This window comes from Caenorhabditis briggsae (assembly GCF_000004555.2).
Source record: "Caenorhabditis briggsae complete genome, chrV, whole genome shotgun sequence".
NCBI classification, from domain to species: domain Eukaryota; kingdom Metazoa; phylum Nematoda; class Chromadorea; order Rhabditida; family Rhabditidae; genus Caenorhabditis; species Caenorhabditis briggsae.
This window is the reverse complement of record NC_013488.2, coordinates 7,534,593-7,552,306: the sequence shown is the minus strand read 5'-3', so window position 1 is coordinate 7,552,306 and position 17,714 is coordinate 7,534,593. Positions and strand designations below refer to the sequence as shown.

Here is a 17,714-nt window from a genome sequence, read left to right as displayed (position 1 = left end):
GACAAACTCTGCAAATCATTCTGAGGGTACAAAAATTTTGTGGTCTGAGGATCCCACTCGAGGATACAAAATATAGAAAAATTTAGAATGTTGTATCCCCCGAATCGATTGACACTTCGAATTATTTACCCTCGCAATTATCAATACAGTAGCTTATTACCGTACCCATTAGATTTCATTGTTTCAGGTATTACTTAAACAGAACCAGTAGGCAAAATAGAAAGAAAAGTAATAAAATAGAGCACTCGTCCTATATTTCCACTGTGTCTGCTCTAATTGAAGCTCACAGTATATGTGCAATTTGTGCTTAATTATCTCACTTCATGTAAAAGATATCTAAAAGTTGTCAACTGATAAATTACTCATCATAATATCACAAACTTTTTTCATTTAACATAATTTTGATATCTTGCCTAGGAATTGAGATAATTGAGCTCCAACTTGGCCGTGTGGGGTTCTCTTTATGGTATTCGAATCTACGTTTGTTTTGGTCGTATCAATTTAAAATCAAATCTATCGAAATTCAGTTCGGGTAGTTCATCAAAAGCGACGGTCAATATGTCTACTGCCAAGAGGGAATCATGGATTCCGGATGTTGCTTTCTCTTCGGATGGATACAAAGTGAGTTTAAAACTGGTTTTAAATTTTGACCGGGGGATGATTGACGTTTTTTTTCAAAATTTTCTACTCTATCCTACCTCTTCTGCGGTAGCTGAACTGTTTTTTCTTTCTGGGTGCGGCTTGGCCTCCCACATTTTATTCCTGGCACCGCGCCAAGGTGGTTCTTGAGCGAAACTATAAAATTGCATAGACAAGCGTAGGCGCGCTAGTAAACGTAGCGCAAGTTTGCACGGAGAATCGAAAATCGTGTTTTCAGAGTCTTTCGATGAATTCTCCATCTTCTTCTTCTTCCTCAGTTCCAAAATACCAGCTCACTCCAGTACTGCTGCCGCCGCCAGAGTTCGATTACAAGCAACTTCAGGTGGGATCCAATGTAAGTTTGTGGATTTTTCAACAAATCTCTAAAAGAACTACAGTGCGTTTCATAAGTATAGGTTCACCCTCGGTAGACAAGGTGGGAAATCTTGGAGGTTTGGGGTTGTTATAATATTAAAGTCCATGTAAAAATACATATCGCCCACAATTTTTAGACCGCTACTACAAAAAATAAACTTTTTATGTCAGAAAAAGTCTTTTTTTTGAAAAACGAGCGTTTCATAAGTATAGGTTCACCCTTGAAAAAAATTACAGTTTCACATAGGTGATAACTTTTTAACTATTTTTACTGTTTTTAACTATTTTTGCGTTTTTTACTTCGTTTTTCTTATGCCGCGAGCCACTCATCTCTCGGATTCGGAGCGAGCTCAGATCGACGCGTTCAAAACGGCTGGATGGTCGAATCGGCGCATCGCAGCTAGGTTAGGACGGTCTTTCAATTGTATTAATACGTTTGTTAACAATCCGGACCACTACGAGACCAACAAGAAGAGCGGAGCTCCGAAAAAATTGACGGATCGAGACACGAGAAGCATCATCAGACTGGCATCCAATTCGATGAAGAGCTGTAACGACATAAAGAATGTGCTGAAACTGGATGTGAGCAAGTAAACGGTCTGGAGAACACTGGACAGCAATCAGAACATTGTCCGAGCCAAGTTAATGTCCGCGCCGATGCTCACCGATGCTCACAAGGCGAACCGACTTCAGTTTGCAAGGAACAACATGGCAACTGATTGGGATAAGGTATGGAATGCTTTTGAAATCATCACTTATGCTGTTTTTTTATTACAGATCATCTTCAGCGATGAAAAAAAGTTCAATCTGGACGGGCCGGACGGCTTCAACAGTTACTGGCACGACCTGAAGAAGGATCCCCTCCATTTCTCCAAGCGTAACTTCGGTGGTGGTCGTCTTATGGTCTGGGGAGCATTCTCTTCTGCCGGTACTGTGGATTTGGCGTTCGTCTCCTTCAGAATGAACTCGACAGACTATCAGGATGTCATGACTGCCAAACTGATCCCATATCTTCGCCGTTTCATAGGCGTCAGCTCACATATCAACAGGACAATGCTTCGATTCATGCGAGCAGATCGACTTTGGACTGGTTCAAGTCCAAAAAAATCAAGGTGATGGATTGGCCGGCTTGTTCGCCGGATTTGAACCCAATGGAGAATGTTTGGGCTGAACTCGTGCGCGTCGTATATGGTCAGGGAAAGCAATACCAGACCGTTTCTGAGCTCCAAACTGCCATCGTGGACGCATGGAAGAACCTGAAGAAGCCTTACCTCCAGAAGTGGTTAAATTCCATGCCAAACCGCTTGTTTTCTATTATTTCCACTGGTGGAAATCCCACAAAGTATTGAATTGAATAAAACTTTGTTAATGTTAAATTTTCCGGGGGTGAACCTATACTTATGAAACGCTCGTTTTTCAAAAAAAAGATTTTTTCTGACATAAAAAATTTATTTTTTGTAGTAGCGGTCTAAAAATTCTGGGCGATATGTATTTTTACATGGACTTTAATATTATAACAACCCCAAACCTCCAAGATTTCCCACCTTGTCTACCGAGGGTGAACCTATACTTATGAAACGCACTGTACAGCAGGCGGCACATATGAACATTTCCTCGACGCTCCATAAAAATATTCTCTACACCGAGCCTAAACCTATGGATACTGAGGACAAGAGAATGCGTAGTGTCTCGAGCAGCTTCAAGACAAACGACGGGGAATCAACCAGATCCGTCGCAAAGTTCAATAGAACCATGGTAAGTTCCAGAGGGATTATCTTGTCCCCATAAGATTCTTCTCGTTTCCTAGTGACCATTATTTTCAGACTCACAAGAAGATACAACCATCTGTATCGATTTCTCGAAGTGATTCGAGATCCCTTCAGAAGAAAGTGACTTTTTCTATGAAGCTCACCCAGTCTGAATCCATCAATCTCATGGTGAGTTTTTAATAAAATAAAAGAGTATGACGTCTGCAAAAGCAGAGATAAATATGTATGTGATGATGAATACGAACCAATAAATCATCTACTCCAGTCTTTAAGTATAACTTTTTCAGAAGAAAACCCACAGCGGGATCACTCAGAATCCTAATTGTCACATAAATTTGAAAGTGACCAAGAAGCAACAAGTTAGATTTTTTTCTTTTTGTTCGAAATGATTATTAAAGCTTCTTGATTTCAGAATCCACCCATCTCGAGATCAGTCTCCGATTCATCATGCGTCAGGACCCAATCCAAATCTGATGTGAGTTTTAGAAAAAAAAAAAGAAGTTCCAACTTAAGTCCGCTCGCCTTTGATTTCAGGTTACAAAACAAGCATCATCGTCACCCAGTCAAAATGCGAGACCCGCTTTGAAGAAATCCTGTTCGATGATTGAGACGAGATCCCAGAAATACGAGGAATATCGGAAATTAATTAAGAGGGGCCAAGCATCGAAATACATGATCGATGCGCTGAAAAATCTCAAGAAGGAGGAAGAATGGGAGAAAGAGAAGGAGAGGTATCCAAAGAGACGTCGGAATATGGAAAGAATCACTGTAAGTGTATTGATTTCTTCAGAATTTTTATCGTATTTCATTGGTGAGAAATTTTCGGCATTTTTACGAATTACTCAATATCTCTATATGACTGCTAATTGGTAGCCGAAAAAGAACCGACGGACCGCTGACGGACTACCGACGGACCATCGGAATCCCTTCTAAAACCGATTTGATCATAAACAAAAATTAATCACAGAAAAAAGAATGCAAGACAATTGACAACAGAATTCGGGTCGGCCCATTTCCACAAGGATCGGTGGATGTTCAGAATATTGCTGATGAGACTGGGATTCATTACGAAAAGGTGAATAAAGATGAGAGGAAAATAGTATAGTCAAGTTTCAGGCCAATAGGCGTATCAAAAAGGACGAGAGAAGCAAATTGCCACGGCCACCAGGACAGAAACTACAGCAACGGAAGAAGATTACTGTAGGTGAAATTAGATCATTGGTGTTTGCTGATGATTTTTCGTTTCAGAAAGATCAGCAAAGTCAACTGGAGCACGACTTCATCTTTCGCAATCCGGATTGGACAACTACAGTTGGCCGAGAGGAATATCGACTTGCCAACTGCCCGGACATCCGACGGGACCAGATTGTCAATTTCATGAAAAGATGAATCGGACTCATTATTAATACATCCACTACCAGCTTCCAGGTTACATTCTCCTAGCCTTCTTTCCATTCCTTTCTTACCTTCCTATGTTCTTACCCTTCTTCTTTTCTTGTTTATCGGCTTTTTCCAAAGACTACACTTTGTTCAAAATCTCCTTCCATCCCGTTTCTCAAGCTTTATTTCTCCAAATATCTACCCGATGCTCTCTATGCCTTTCAACTGTATATACACACTTGTAAATAAGAGAAGTTTCAAAAAGAATAAATCGATTCGTCCTTTGAATGATATCGAACCAGCTCCACTTCCACTCCAGAATCATAGGAGACAACTGAAGACATTCTGTAGCGTTCTGCCTTTGCCACATCATAAGAATCACTTCTGAATAGTTGGATGTAAATTTTCCAGGTAAGGCGACAGAGAACAACTGCTAAAATTTTATTTTGATGAAAATCAACTTGATTAAAAAGGATCACCTAGAAACAAAGCTCCAATCAGGAATCCAGTGATCATCCACCAAGAATATAAGGATTGCTTTTTGTAACTGATCACATGGAATGGTCGAATCGGTTCGCTTGGAATTGGTTGAAGTGAAATTATTTCAGTGATATTATAATCCGTAGATGTTATATTGAAGTATAAAAAACCAGAAATGAGTTCAGTCCCACTGTTTTTAATATGAATGTTGACTGTATCCACAAGCCACTCGTTCTCGCAAGAAACATCGACTAGTTGAAAAATTGCTTCTGCTCCATTTCTATCGTATACTTCTAGTCCTGGTACCTCCCAACCACACCGTTGCATGGTGTATTCTGCTGGACTACCATGGACATGAAGAACACTTCCGTTATTTTTGAGAACTCGTCGAACAAGTGATTTTATTTGAATCGGATAGGATAATGAACTGAAAGCATCGACTTCAAAGTTAACTGTGCGTGGATACATAGAGCGAACTGAAATTGAAATTGATTTTTTTTTCTGAATACGAAATTACGGTTTCGAGAAGATTTTTCCATTGCATCATTTGGTATGGATTCGAAGTTTAACACCAATTTTGTTGGAACTTTTGAGTGAATAGCGATGTCAAAGCTAAAATTATAATGAATGAAAATCGAAGAGGTTTTATTCTGGTGCAACGAAATTGGAGCCGGTGACCGTAGCCGAAGGTCCCCCACAACGATACCTACCGTAACCTTAAAAACATTTCCGTGGTTATTTCCTCCATTTTTACTGATTTTCGTCGAGTTTTATGCTATTTTCATGAAAAAAAGACGGGAAATCGACTGAAAACGCGCGAAAATCGAGATAATGAACCCAGAAGATAACAATGTTCTAGGTTACGGTAGTTGTCGTTGTACGACCTTTGGCCACGAACACTGGCGTTTCTCTTCCACAGTCTGTACCAGGATAATAAACAACTCACGATTCAGTGTGGCTATCACTAGCACAACTTCGATTTATCATTTCATCCATATTTTTTAGATTTAACCCATTGAAAATGTATGATCCTTCGCGAATCTTCGAAGTTGTAGCCAGACTGTAGACCCCACATTTTAGGAAGCCAAAATGAACGGGTTCAGAAGAGGATATACGAAACTTGAGAGAAGTGTTTGTCGAAATGGCTAAAATTGCAAAAAAAATTGATTTTTTGTCACCCTTGAAAAATCTTTAAATTTCACCTTCATCGACTTCATCTTTTATGAAAATTGATTTATAGAAAAGTGAAGACGTATCCGAGACAAAGGTGAGAGAAACTTTGCTCTCAATACTATTCAGAAATAAGAGAAACATTGGGTGAATCCATGCCTGGCGCATATTGCTACGAGAAGTTACATTCACTGAATCTGTGGATGTGACCAACCGAATGCTTTTATTGGAAACAAATTATCATATCACAGCCACCTGGTCTAATTATGGTTTGACTCTGGTTTATGATTATCTTTTTTTCGTTTTGCAAATCAGGAAAAGATACATTGTAGCCGATTTTTTTCCTCAATATAATGTCAGCGTTGATCGAAACATTCAACTTGAAAGTCGATCAGTCGAGCGTCAGCAGTTAGAAAATATCTGAATTTCTGAAATACGAAGCAAAAAGCTGTTTTCCAGAAACATTCACAATATATTTTAGGATCTTTCGATGCATCTTTTTTCGTACGCGAAGAACACGGTGATGATGTGACGACATGCAATGAACCGAAGCAAGAAGACAAGCTCATCAAACTCGAAGAACTGATCACATCACAGCGAGAATGTAAGTAGATCATTGAACGACAATGCATTAAAATTTTTTGTATTTGAAAGCACAGGATTACTTCTCGAGACTGTCCAAAATTTGGTTTGAAAATCCGAAGATCGAAAATTTTACACCAAATTTCTTGAATTTACGACGCTCCGCTATTCCGGCGCGCGCGGGGTTTAGCGGCATTTCCATGCTCGTGTATTCCTCGAGGACAAGATCAACAGTTTACAAACTTGCAAATGTAACAACATCGCTTTGAATTTCGGAAAACAAGTTATCTAAATAAAATTATGTTATTTCGAATACAAATTTTTATATTGCTTGTTATTTGTCAATTTCTATCCGTTAATTATTTTTTTTCTACCGGTTAAATTTGCATTTTTCTTTCAAAGTTTCAATTTTACAGGCTGGTCCTCATAGAACCACAAAATGTCAGACAGGAATTGTTCTAGACTGCGGTTAGCTGATAATCATAGTAATTTGTTACTAAGAAGGTAATTGAAAATCATTTGAATCATTTTCTCAAAATAAATTATTGCAGAAAAGCTCTCTGGACCGATTTTGATCGATGGATTGATGAAGAACCGTCCGTGCGCCGTCATCAGTTTGAAATCATTCGGTCAGCTCTACTCGTTCATTGTGAATATGCTTCCATCGTGTTCAATAAAATAGGAGAGGACGAAGAACAACCTCCAATGGTAATTTTATTCTTCGTTCTGGTTTTTCTGCAGTTTATTTATTCATTTACAGCAAAAATTCACAAGTTTCATGAATTTGGCCAACCAAACGAGGTTTCTGCAAGCTCCCAGCGCAACAATCCCGACTGTAAACATTTTCGGCGTCCTCGTGGATCTTCTCATCACAATTCCGGAGTTTCGTTCAGAAGATGGCGTAATTCATCATATTTTGAAGAAATATTTGTGTGAAATGTTAGATTCGGACTTGGATTGGGACGCTATGCATTGTAATCCGAAGCTCGTCCGTTCTGTGTATTGGCAACTACTATTTACACTTCATTTGGCACCTGTGCAATCTGAACATCAAACGGAAGAGACCATGGTCTATGATGCAAACAGACCGAAGCTAATGTTCGGATGTTTCATCTTAGCTGTTTTGGTTGGTATTGCATATGAGAACGAAATTGCTGTTTCTTCCGCAATCACCAACTACTACGAGATGGACGATCTTCCCACTTTCCTACTCATGCTGATTTCTTCTACACACTTCCGCGCACTTTCTCAATTTTTTCTTGTCGGCTTGTGGCTCTTGAAAAGGTATAAAATGGATGGAGGAAGAGTGACAACTGATCAGCTACTGACTCCAGAACAAATGGAGGAGCAATTCCGTAACGTAAGTATTCATCGTTTCGATCGGTTATTATTGAGAAAGAAAATGATTTAAACTGCTTCTAGTTCCTTTGCTATATAATTCTTGACTCTGAACTAAAAACGCAATCCCAAACCGCTACCACACAAGCGACTTTCGTGGAAATTGGCTTTGCCTCAATAGAGCGCGAGTGCGAGGTTGTTTTTGTGAGGAGACACATTCCTGCGCTTCTTAAACCGAAAACTCTCTACTAGAAAACGTTCACTCCTATTTTTTTGTTTCAGCGAACGATAGAAGAACGACGAAGCGCTGTGGATCAAGAGCAAGAGACGGATGAAATTCAACGAGAGTGGGAGACGTTCACTGTTGGCCTACTCAAAAAAGGATTTCTGAAATCTCCCGACGGATTCAAAATTGTCCAAAAAGGCGGAAGGCCGCGGAAATATCTAATCAATCAAGGAAAGAAGCGGAAATCAGGAGAGCAGATGCCACGAGAAGAACCAGCACCGCCACCAGCACAACAGAAGAAGAAATCAGTCGGTGGTCGTTATCAGAAGAAAGGCCCCAAAGCTTCGCCGAAAAAGCAACCGAGAGGAAAATATGCGAATAGGCACATTGAGCTCTTCGATGAGCCTTCCACCTCCAACATGCCTTCAACCTCTGCAGCACCACCGAAACCACAACGAATCGTTCCAAAGCCAGAAGACGTCGGATTGTGTCATCCTATCTTCATGATGCAGATGAATTTCAAGAAGATTTTCAATGAAGAATGTGAACGAAGAATGCAAGAAGGGTCGAGTTCGATGGATTCTCGGAGAGTTGAAAGTGCCGTATTCGCCACATTGGAGGAGATTCATGACGTTGCAAAGTGGACGGCAGCAGCACCACGTCGTAACCTGACTTCGGACCAAAAGCTGGTGATGAAAGAGTTCAAAGACAATTTCCGTCGTTTGAATGTGGAGGAAGTTGCGGAGCCAGTTGCAGAAGAAGACCCAGAACCGTGGATGCATGCAGAAGCAGAAGCTGAACGATTTTCGGTGAGTTTTGGATGTTTGCGTACTAGTCAACGGGCTGATTCCGTACTGGCTGATAATTAGCTTCAAAATTGAAATCGTGGGGAAAACAACATACCACATGATAGAGCTCGGCAAAAGATCTACAACCTTCGATCAGAATCATCCAACATTTGAATCAGTAACCGGGTGTGTGCCAGCTAAGCCAGACTGGAACATAATACCGCCTTCAAAGTCGGTCAATTCTTATCGGTGGTTGTAGAACTCTACCATCTGGTATGCTGTTTTGCTCAACTTCAATTTTGAAGCGAGTTTTCAGCCGGACCGCTATTGGCCCGTCGACAAGTATAGAAGTTTGAAAATTGTCAACTGATCATTCAAAAATTCCAGAGCCCAAGAGGAGGAAGAGGCGGCGGGAAAAGAGGAGCGAAGCGGTGGAGACGAAATCACTACTAGATCCCATTGATTGCTTGTATTTTAGTTTTTCCGAACTTATCTGTATATACTAAACTTAAATAATTCCCCCATCGCTTATTGAACACAGTCATCGTCTAGTTATTCTAACGTTATGATACGATCTCGATTAGTTATCACTTCATAGTCCTTTCTAATCATTATATGCAAAACTTCGATGAGAGAGACAATATAATTAATTTATCAGTTAATTAATTTAGCCTGTTTAATCGTGATTCTTTTAAAACTACTCGTTTTACCCCCTACCTCAAGAAATATGCACTTCGCTGCTAGTAAGCATTTCCGTCTAATAATAATCATAATAACCTGTGCAAGGATACTCATCCATTTACCTACCAGATTTCTGATTCGTTATGTTGTATTCCACAAAAAATAAAATAATTCGATACGGAATCATAGAGAAGATGTGAACATTCAAAATTTTTAAACATTCAGCTTACTTCCTCTTATCGCCTTTTTTGTCGTTCGAAACGTCGTTGTGGCTTGTTCCCCGTTGTTCACAGTGTAACCACACACGGAAGTGTAGGCGACGTTGTAATAAGCTAGGTATAAAAGGATAGGTTGGCTGTCAAATAACCACTGCCATCTAACAATGTCAGCTAAGACTCTTGTGTACGGCGCTAGCTTCTTGAGCGGTCTCGCTATCCTCGGATGCGTTTTCACCGTTGGATACATCTTCAACGACATCAATGAGTTCTACGATCAGACCATGGAAACTATGGATGAGTTCAAGGTAATTCATTTGATCTTCTTCTGCTTACAATTTTATAATTTCCAGCTGAACGAACGTGGAGCCTGGCATGGAATGGTTGAGCGCACTCGTGCTCCATCTGAGATTCTCTTCGGACGTGCTAAGAGACAAGCCGGACAATGCAACTGCGGAGCTCAATCTTCCGGATGCCCAGCTGGACCACCAGGACCACCAGGAGCTCCAGGAGCCCCAGGAGATGATGGACATCCAGGAGATGCTGGAAAGCCAGGAGCCAGCGGTGTCTCTGTTGGAGTCTCGTCTGAAGCTGGAGGTTGCATCAAGTGTCCAGCCGGAGAACCAGGACCAGCCGGAGCTCCAGGACCAGACGGACCAGCTGGACCAGATGGACAACCAGGACAAGACGGACCAGCCGGACAACCAGGACCAGCAGGACCAGCCGGACCAGTCGGAGATGCTGGAGCTCCAGGAGCCCAGGACAAGATGGACAACCAGGAGCACCAGGAAAGGACGGACAAAGATCTACTGGAACCCCAGGAGCCGCCGGAGCACCAGGACCAGCCGGACCAGCCGGACAAGACGGACAACCAGGAGCCGCTGGAGGACCAGGAGAGGCTGGAGCTCCAGGAGCACCAGGACCAGATGGACAACCAGGACAACCAGGACAAGATGGAGAGGCTGGAACCCCAGGACAGGACGGACAACCAGGAGCCGACGCTGCTTACTGCCCATGCCCAGCCAGATCTGTGGCTGTTCAACGCAGTACTTCTCGCAGAAGAGCATCCAAGGTCGTTGTTGCTTAAACAGTGTGACTCGTATTTGTACATCAACAAATATCAAATTTTGAGAAAGTTTAGTGTTCTGATCATGCGAAATAACTTCATTGCATCTTCGCTGCAGTGCAAGTTTAATGTGCGCTAGTTATAAGCCATTTGCATATGCACCAACTCAAAAAAAACCGATTCTTGAAAACTTGTCGAAAAAGAGAAAGAAGTTTCATAAGGAAACAGGAAAGCTATTTTTTACAGAACCAGACAATACAACGATAAAAATGGGCCACCGTTGGGAGTCCGAGAGAGCGAGTTTGCAAATCAATCGCAGTGGACGACTTAGTTGTTAGCGATAGAAAGTGTCCGAAACAATTGAATATCAAGACAGAAATTATGTGAATATTTCAAGAAGAGTTTTCTTGAGGAAGTACAAACATTAAAGTATAGTAATACGGAAACCGAGAAAATAAATTCTGTAGAACAACATATTTATGTTACGGTAGTCGTTTTTCTATCTGATTCGTTGGAAATATCTACCTAACACGTTTGGAGCAAAGCTCAGAATGTGCGCCGTTTTTCCAATCAGGAAATATCAGGAAATTCCTTGCAACCAAAAACTCACATCACGAGTAGCCTGCCGAGCTTATAATCAAATATCTCTGTCACCAACTCCTGGCCCTGACTTCCATTGACTTAAAAAGCCACCATCATGGATTGTTCCATTATAACCTCCAACGATTATCTATGGATATTACATTCGCTGTGCGTTTTTTCATTCCCAATTTATGCTATCGCAATTATTGCACTCTTGCGAACCAAGTCGACCTATTTTGAAACTTATAAACATTTTTTGATTTGGCATACTTCGACGTGAGAGCTGAAATATTTAATGAAATCAAAAATAGGTTGAGCAATTGTTTCCAGAAATTTCATATCGGAAGTCTACAACTCTTGGTTTCTTCTTCCAACTGTTCACCTTCCATATCCCCTTCTAAGATTTACAGGGATAATGACTCAGTTGGGTTTCAGTGGTCTTTTTCAGTTTTATACCATAAATGCGTTAATTCATCGTTAGTTCAATTACAAGGGATAATTAAAAACTTATAGAAGATTCCAGAAACTGCTTATTCGGTTATTGAAATGTATTTGTTTCGTTTTAAAGCCAGTATGCTCAATTACAAATCCACAATTTTTTACACTTATCTACGGATCAATGTCTATGTAATTCGGGTTACTTTATTCCTATTTTTAGTTGTAAACATATCAACCTACTACTATGCACTTGAACAACAAGTTATTAGTAAAATAGACTTATTATTTAATCACCCAGAAGCTCCTCGAGTGATTTCTTGTGACTCCGTAGTGGTGGCTGCTCCATATAGAGATCCAATTACTATGTTTAATCTGGCTGTGTGGGTGGTTGTGGTCTTTGTTGCTTTCACTGCAACTTCTTCGACTACAATATACTTGTGGAGATATCTGAGAGATAATGAGCATCACTCTCCAGCAGTTATAAGAATGCACCGGATGTTACTGATCACGTTGTTTGTTCAGGTGATCAAGACTTCGATGGACTGATTGAATACATTTTTTGCAGACTTTGATTCACGCTATCATGCTGGGCGGTCCAAATGTGATGTTCCTCTACGCAGTGATTTTTGGAGCTCAACATGAATGTAATACATTTTTCTTACTGTAATTTAACCACATTCCTTTTTTCAGTCATGGCTAAAATCGCATTCTATTGTCTCACGACTCACGGATTGGTGTCTACCGTTGCCATGATGATTTTGACGAAACCAATCCAGATTGCAATAGTGCAAATGTTCAAATGTTCTACCTGGAAGAAGACTTCTGTAACTGCTGGGCAATATTTGGAGAGGAATACCAATTAGATTTTTTTTCCTTCATTTGTGTTATAATTGCTTTCTAGATGAACGATTTTTGCCATTTCTAATCAGTTCAACTTTATTAAAAACTACATCATTGTTATGATAACTAGCTCTCTGAAATCTTTTAAAGTAAATTTCTTTATGAGCGCTAATAGAAGCCCACCCAATAAGTTCAATTTGAACTTAATTATCTCGGTTCTTATGAATGATGTCAAACATTTGTCAACTGGTAAAATATTGGTGGTATTATGATTAACAATTCATCAGTTAAAAGTTGTTTGATATATTTTACAGGAATCGAGATGTACGTGTATTGCGGGCTTCTGGCAGTGCGAATACGGCAGATCCCTCCTTCACTTCGAGCGCGAAAAACGTACTCCATCTCGGTTTGAGACTCCAAATTAAATCAAGGGTTCTGTTATATAGAAAGATCATAGATACCAAAGTTTCAGCGATCTTGTTTGCTCTAACTTTCATAAATCGAATTAACCTTTCATCTCATGTCCAAATACCTATACAAATCTTATTTGCAAAAAATCACTCCTTTCTCTTTATGTGATTATAAGCGTCTTTGAAATCTTGAGTTCAAATGAATGAAACTTACGAGAACAGCTGAATTTTCGAAGCTCTTCCTGTTGTGCCTTCGATTCACGGAAACGATGAAGTTTCATATTATGATAAAATGAAGGAATATCACCTGTTAGAATTCAGTTTTTCAGAACTATTTAGGAGAGTCTAAATTGATAGGAATGTATTTTTTGAAGATAAATTTTTCCTTAAGCGTTTTTAAATCCAAGCAAAAGTTATACTTAGCCAATTACAGTAACTAGAAGTACTCCAAAAATTACTGTGTTTTTATTCACGAGTCATGTTTTCCGATACCAGTCTTCTAACTAATTTTCATGCTTGTTCTTTCGCAGAATTCTTAGAACTGGTAGAAAATTCAATTCATCATTTGTAAATTCAATCAACCCCTCTTTGGTCACTAGTTGTAAGCTTGTATGTCATAGGCCAGTCACATCTAGTTTTTGAGCGATCATTAACTATTTTCTAGAAAAATGGAAACATCAACGGCACATGTTTTGTCAGTTACACCATCCAAAGCTGATTGTCTATCAGATGCTCCGAATCCTTATAGGTAAGACTCTAAATAAATGTTATCTAAATAGACATAATTACAGGTTGGTCATGCATTTCACTCATTTTCTAACAATTCCATTATACATGATGGCTATTTACTCTTTGGTAAATAAATGCCCAAAAGCTCTCAAAGAATATCGCAATTATCTTTTGTGGCACACATTGGGGTAATTTAAAAAACCCGAGAAGTGTCGATGTATCAAAAGCTTTCAGAAACCTAATCTTCGAGCTCTACATCTCTTTATTCATGCTCCCTGTTACCTACTTACCGTACCCGGTTTTTCGAGGAGCTGGATTTTTGAAGTATTTTGATGTCAGTGGACTCATTCAGTTCTACCTTTTAGTTATTTGTCTCATTCGTAAGCCAGAATCCATTAAAATTGATCGTTTTGTCCTGTCAATTTCAGATACCGGACTTTCAATTCTCGAAATGTTCAAGTATCGTTTCGATGCAGCAATAAGTGATGACACTCTAATCAAGAAAACTCTTCATAAAATCGTTATCTTTTTCTGGGTTATTGTGATAATTATTCCAATTTTCTGTTTTGCAACCTTACCTAGATGTCATCCAAAACAAGATCATTATAAAGAAGTACTATATGAAGTATGACTCCGTATTCGGATATGTATTTCTAACTTCTGATCTTCAGGAAAACATGAGCAATGGAATTTCGATCCACGTCCTTTGTAATACTGTTGTGACTGCTCCACCACTTCTAGATCCCGTTTTTACTCCACTTATGAGCTTGATAGTGACAGCTATGCTAACAGCTGCCACTATCATTCCAATGACATTCATCTCGATTTGGAGAAAATTGGATCAGCTCTCGAGGCATCTATCAAAACGGACTATTCAGCTTCAGAAGATGTTACTAATGAGTCTTTTTATTCAAGCAGTTATCCATGGAGTTATGCTAGGAGCTCCTTTGATTGGCTTCATTTATGCTATCGTTTTCATTTTACCGTATGATAGTAAGTTACTAAAAGTTAACTATGTCACATTGAAACCCTTTCAGGTATCGCCTACTGTCTACTACTTCTTATTTCCTTCCATGGATCATTCTCTACTATTGCCATGATATTTTTTACGAAACCAGTTCGAGATGGAGTCAAATCTATTCTTAAATTCTTTCTACCTTTTTTTAAACCATCTAGCCTTAAATCTCTATCAGAAACAGTCCTCGTATCTTCCCTAACAAGTTCCCGAGTTTCATTCCAAAAAGATAGTATGTACCCTTCCAACAGAAATAGTTTTTGATTGAAAAAAACCCCAATAAACATTTTATACACTTCTTTACAAATTAGCAAACTAGGCAGAATCCACAATACAACTTGCGGATCCCCAAGTGAACACGTTGACAGCTCCACACTTTGCCACGTGGTTGATAGAAGAGAATGGTGCGGAACCACCAACACCTCCAGTACACGATCCTTGTTTGATATCACCCTCCCATCCGATACCCGGGGATTCGTATCCTTTCACTTCAAACCACCCTTGTTCAGCTTTGGAGCAGTCCATCTTGAGAACAGCCATCCAGTATCCTGGACCATATTTGTTGTACGGCTGATATTCAACGGCAGTGTTGTCATTTGTAGAGTAGGCCAATGGAGTTCCAAATGCCGCTGCTCCATCATGAGTTCCCTGCTTTATTTCAGCACCTTCAAAATCCAAATAGTTGTCTTGTTGGCTCCAAGAAAGATATTCAGCATAGACGAATGGGACAGTTGTGTTGTGATAAATTGGAATGGCACATGGATCGCTGGATTGCTGGTATGGTCCAGTAGAGCATTCTAGAAAAAAAAAGAGAAAAACGTTGAATAAGTAAATGGACGAAAACATACTTCCATTATGAGAGCTGCTAGTTCCTCCTCTGATGAACAAGTTCTGTCCTGGTTGAGTGTCTTTTTTGAGGAAAATTACTGTTGTACTGTATCCAGATGGAACTGCTGGGGGAGAATATGGAACCAGTTTTGAGCCGAGAGAAATGGCGATAACAGAGTTGGATGGGACATTCAAGTAAGCAGTTTCTAAAATTCAAGATAAAAAATACTGTTCTCTACCATGAGCCTTACGATCGTCTCGAACTGTGACCTTGGTTCCAGCACACTTCCCATTATCAATACCACCTGTGAAATGGTCACAATAATCTCCAGCGGGGAGAGTAGTAGCAAAGTTTCTGGAAGTGAAAAGCGATGGATAATCTTCTGAACCGTATTCTCACTTATTCCAAGTTCCTCCTTGTTGGTTCAACGCGAAAAATCCAGCTCCGTCTCTTGCAAATGCGATTCTTTGGTTGTCAGTAACAATCTGAGTAGCGGCAGTTCCTTGAACTGAACTTCTGAACTTTGCCATCTGACGGATAGCCGGCCAACGATGCTCGCATACCCATCCGGACTTGCTATCACATGTGTTATCTGGGTTGAACGTTGGACTAGTGGTCTGAACATTTTTATATTTCTTCTATTATTTTTGAGAGTTATTTCTACCGCATAATCATTGGATGCTCCCGAATTTGGTGGACTCTGATCAGAATAGCTGAATGCGAAACTGCTCATCACTCTTGGATATCCGTAGGGCCAGGCCAGCATGAAACCGACCGCGAGATTGTATTTTTGACCGTCTTTGTAAGTGACCTAAATTTCTTGGGATAGTAGACGTTCAGCAAATTGAATCAAAACTTACCACATATGGGCTCGAATCTCTTTGGTTGTCATGATTATCAATGAAATTCAGAACATCGTGATCTTCATTGTTACCGTATCCATATCCGGGACCTAAATTCGCCAGGTATCTCCAGTCGGATTGTTGCTTTGCGGCAGATGACACAGCAGCTCCGAAATTGAAATTTGTGTATCTTCCATTTCCAAGGTAATCGGCACATTTCACGGCTTCACCACCACGATCAATGACTTCATGAACCGCGAATGGGCGTTGGTTAGAGCCGAAGAGCTGAATTTTGTTGAACTTTCGAAAAATGTTTCCATTGAAAATCTTACATCTGCTCTCAAGTCTTTGACATCGTTCAAAATATTCAGAATATCTTGTGGCCACATATGCTTGGAAGCATCGTGTCTGAATCCAGCGACTCCCATATCGATAAGCTTATTCAAGTAGGCAACAATCTTGGCTCTGACTGTTGGAGAGGCTTGGTTTAAGTCAAGAAGTCCCACAAGACGGCAGTTTTTAACCTATAATTGTTGACGATGGGATACAAAACTATCTTTAAAAGTTTACGTGCTCTGCACTATTCTGATAATCAGATCCTTGAATATCTCCATCGCATTTTGGATTGTTAAAGTCTCCAAAAGAATATGGAACACCTGGGAATGACTGAACTCCATGGGTTCCATCGAAACTTGAACTTCCACTGGAACTGACTCCAGATCCACTTTTTTGCCCAATTCCTACCATGTGATTCATAACGATGTCTACGATGATTCTAAATTTGATCGCTTGGGACATGTATTCCGATTTGAAAACTAACCTGACTCCAACCTTGTTACACCTATTCACCATGTCTTGAAACTCTTGCTCATTTCCACTTCTCGAATCCAATTTGTAACTAACTGGCTGATATCTCACCCACCACGGATAATTGTTATTTGGGAACGCCTTCAAGTGCTCCATTGGTGGAGAAACTTGGACAGCTCCGTATCCGTAGTATTGCAAAAAGTTCTCACATTCTTTGGCAACATCCGTCCACTTCCATTCAAAAAGGTGGACCATAGTTTGACGATTTTGAAGGGTTTGCGTTTTGTCATACCAGTAAAAATTATAGGAGAGTGAACTCCCCACAAATAAAAGAAAGAGCAAAAATTGTTTGAGCATGGTGGGGTGCTGGAAATTGATCTTATGTTTTGGAAAGGAAAAGAAGAAGAGGAATAGACAAAGAAAACAAAAAAGAAGAAAGCAAAATGTCTTCAACCTGTTCTTGCAACATTAAAAATTCAACCAAACTGAGGTCGAGTAGAAACTAGAAATAGA

General features: G+C 40.0%; 7 protein-coding genes across 7 annotated transcripts; 6 read left to right on the top strand and 1 right to left on the bottom strand.

Annotated features, from left to right (window-relative positions):
- Positions 1–558: 558 nt before the first annotated feature.
- On the top strand, positions 559–2,130 carry CBG27374 (the record flags this gene model as incomplete). The annotated part of the gene is made up of 3 exons (XM_045237285.1): positions 559–621; positions 878–994; positions 1,792–2,130. 3 exons carry the CDS (start codon positions 559–561, stop codon positions 2,128–2,130), a joined length of 519 nt encoding a protein of 172 aa, XP_045098571.1.
- A 540-nt stretch (positions 2,131–2,670) lies between these two features.
- CBG27373 lies at positions 2,671–4,172 on the top strand (the record flags this gene model as incomplete). Its single annotated transcript, XM_045237284.1, has 6 exons — positions 2,671–2,769; positions 2,838–2,951; positions 3,071–3,142; positions 3,196–3,258; positions 3,900–3,983; positions 4,032–4,172. 6 exons carry the CDS (start codon positions 2,671–2,673, stop codon positions 4,170–4,172), a joined length of 573 nt encoding a protein of 190 aa, XP_045098570.1.
- Positions 4,173–6,834: 2,662 nt separating this feature from the next.
- Positions 6,835–9,200, top strand: CBG06745 (the record flags this gene model as incomplete). Its single annotated transcript, XM_002647600.1, has 5 exons — positions 6,835–6,899; positions 6,947–7,103; positions 7,156–7,755; positions 8,016–8,768; positions 9,135–9,200. The coding sequence occupies 5 exons, from the start codon at positions 6,835–6,837 to the stop codon at positions 9,198–9,200; spliced, it is 1,641 nt and encodes a 546-aa protein (XP_002647646.1).
- Positions 9,201–9,810: 610 nt separating this feature from the next.
- On the top strand, positions 9,811–10,730 carry CBG06744 (the record flags this gene model as incomplete). Its single annotated transcript, XM_002647599.1, has 3 exons — positions 9,811–9,951; positions 9,997–10,374; positions 10,437–10,730. The coding sequence occupies 3 exons, from the start codon at positions 9,811–9,813 to the stop codon at positions 10,728–10,730; spliced, it is 813 nt and encodes a 270-aa protein (XP_002647645.1).
- A 676-nt stretch (positions 10,731–11,406) lies between these two features.
- Cbr-srh-18 lies at positions 11,407–12,592 on the top strand (the record flags this gene model as incomplete). The annotated part of the gene is made up of 5 exons (XM_002647598.1): positions 11,407–11,567; positions 11,622–11,767; positions 11,815–12,251; positions 12,295–12,373; positions 12,420–12,592. The coding sequence occupies 5 exons, from the start codon at positions 11,407–11,409 to the stop codon at positions 12,590–12,592; spliced, it is 996 nt and encodes a 331-aa protein (XP_002647644.1).
- Positions 12,593–13,647: 1,055 nt separating this feature from the next.
- Positions 13,648–14,854, top strand: Cbr-srh-15 (the record flags this gene model as incomplete). The annotated part of the gene is made up of 6 exons (XM_045237283.1): positions 13,648–13,727; positions 13,771–13,896; positions 13,943–14,088; positions 14,137–14,333; positions 14,380–14,693; positions 14,746–14,854. 6 exons carry the CDS (start codon positions 13,648–13,650, stop codon positions 14,852–14,854), a joined length of 972 nt encoding a protein of 323 aa, XP_045093302.1.
- Positions 14,855–15,038: 184 nt separating this feature from the next.
- CBG06741 lies at positions 15,039–17,558 on the bottom strand (the record flags this gene model as incomplete). Its single annotated transcript, XM_045237281.1, has 7 exons — positions 15,039–15,757; positions 15,803–15,906; positions 15,952–16,169; positions 16,217–16,363; positions 16,413–16,679; positions 16,727–16,918; positions 16,965–17,558. 7 exons carry the CDS (start codon positions 17,556–17,558, stop codon positions 15,039–15,041), a joined length of 2,241 nt encoding a protein of 746 aa, XP_045093301.1.
- Between the last annotated feature and the right edge of the window lie 156 nt (positions 17,559–17,714).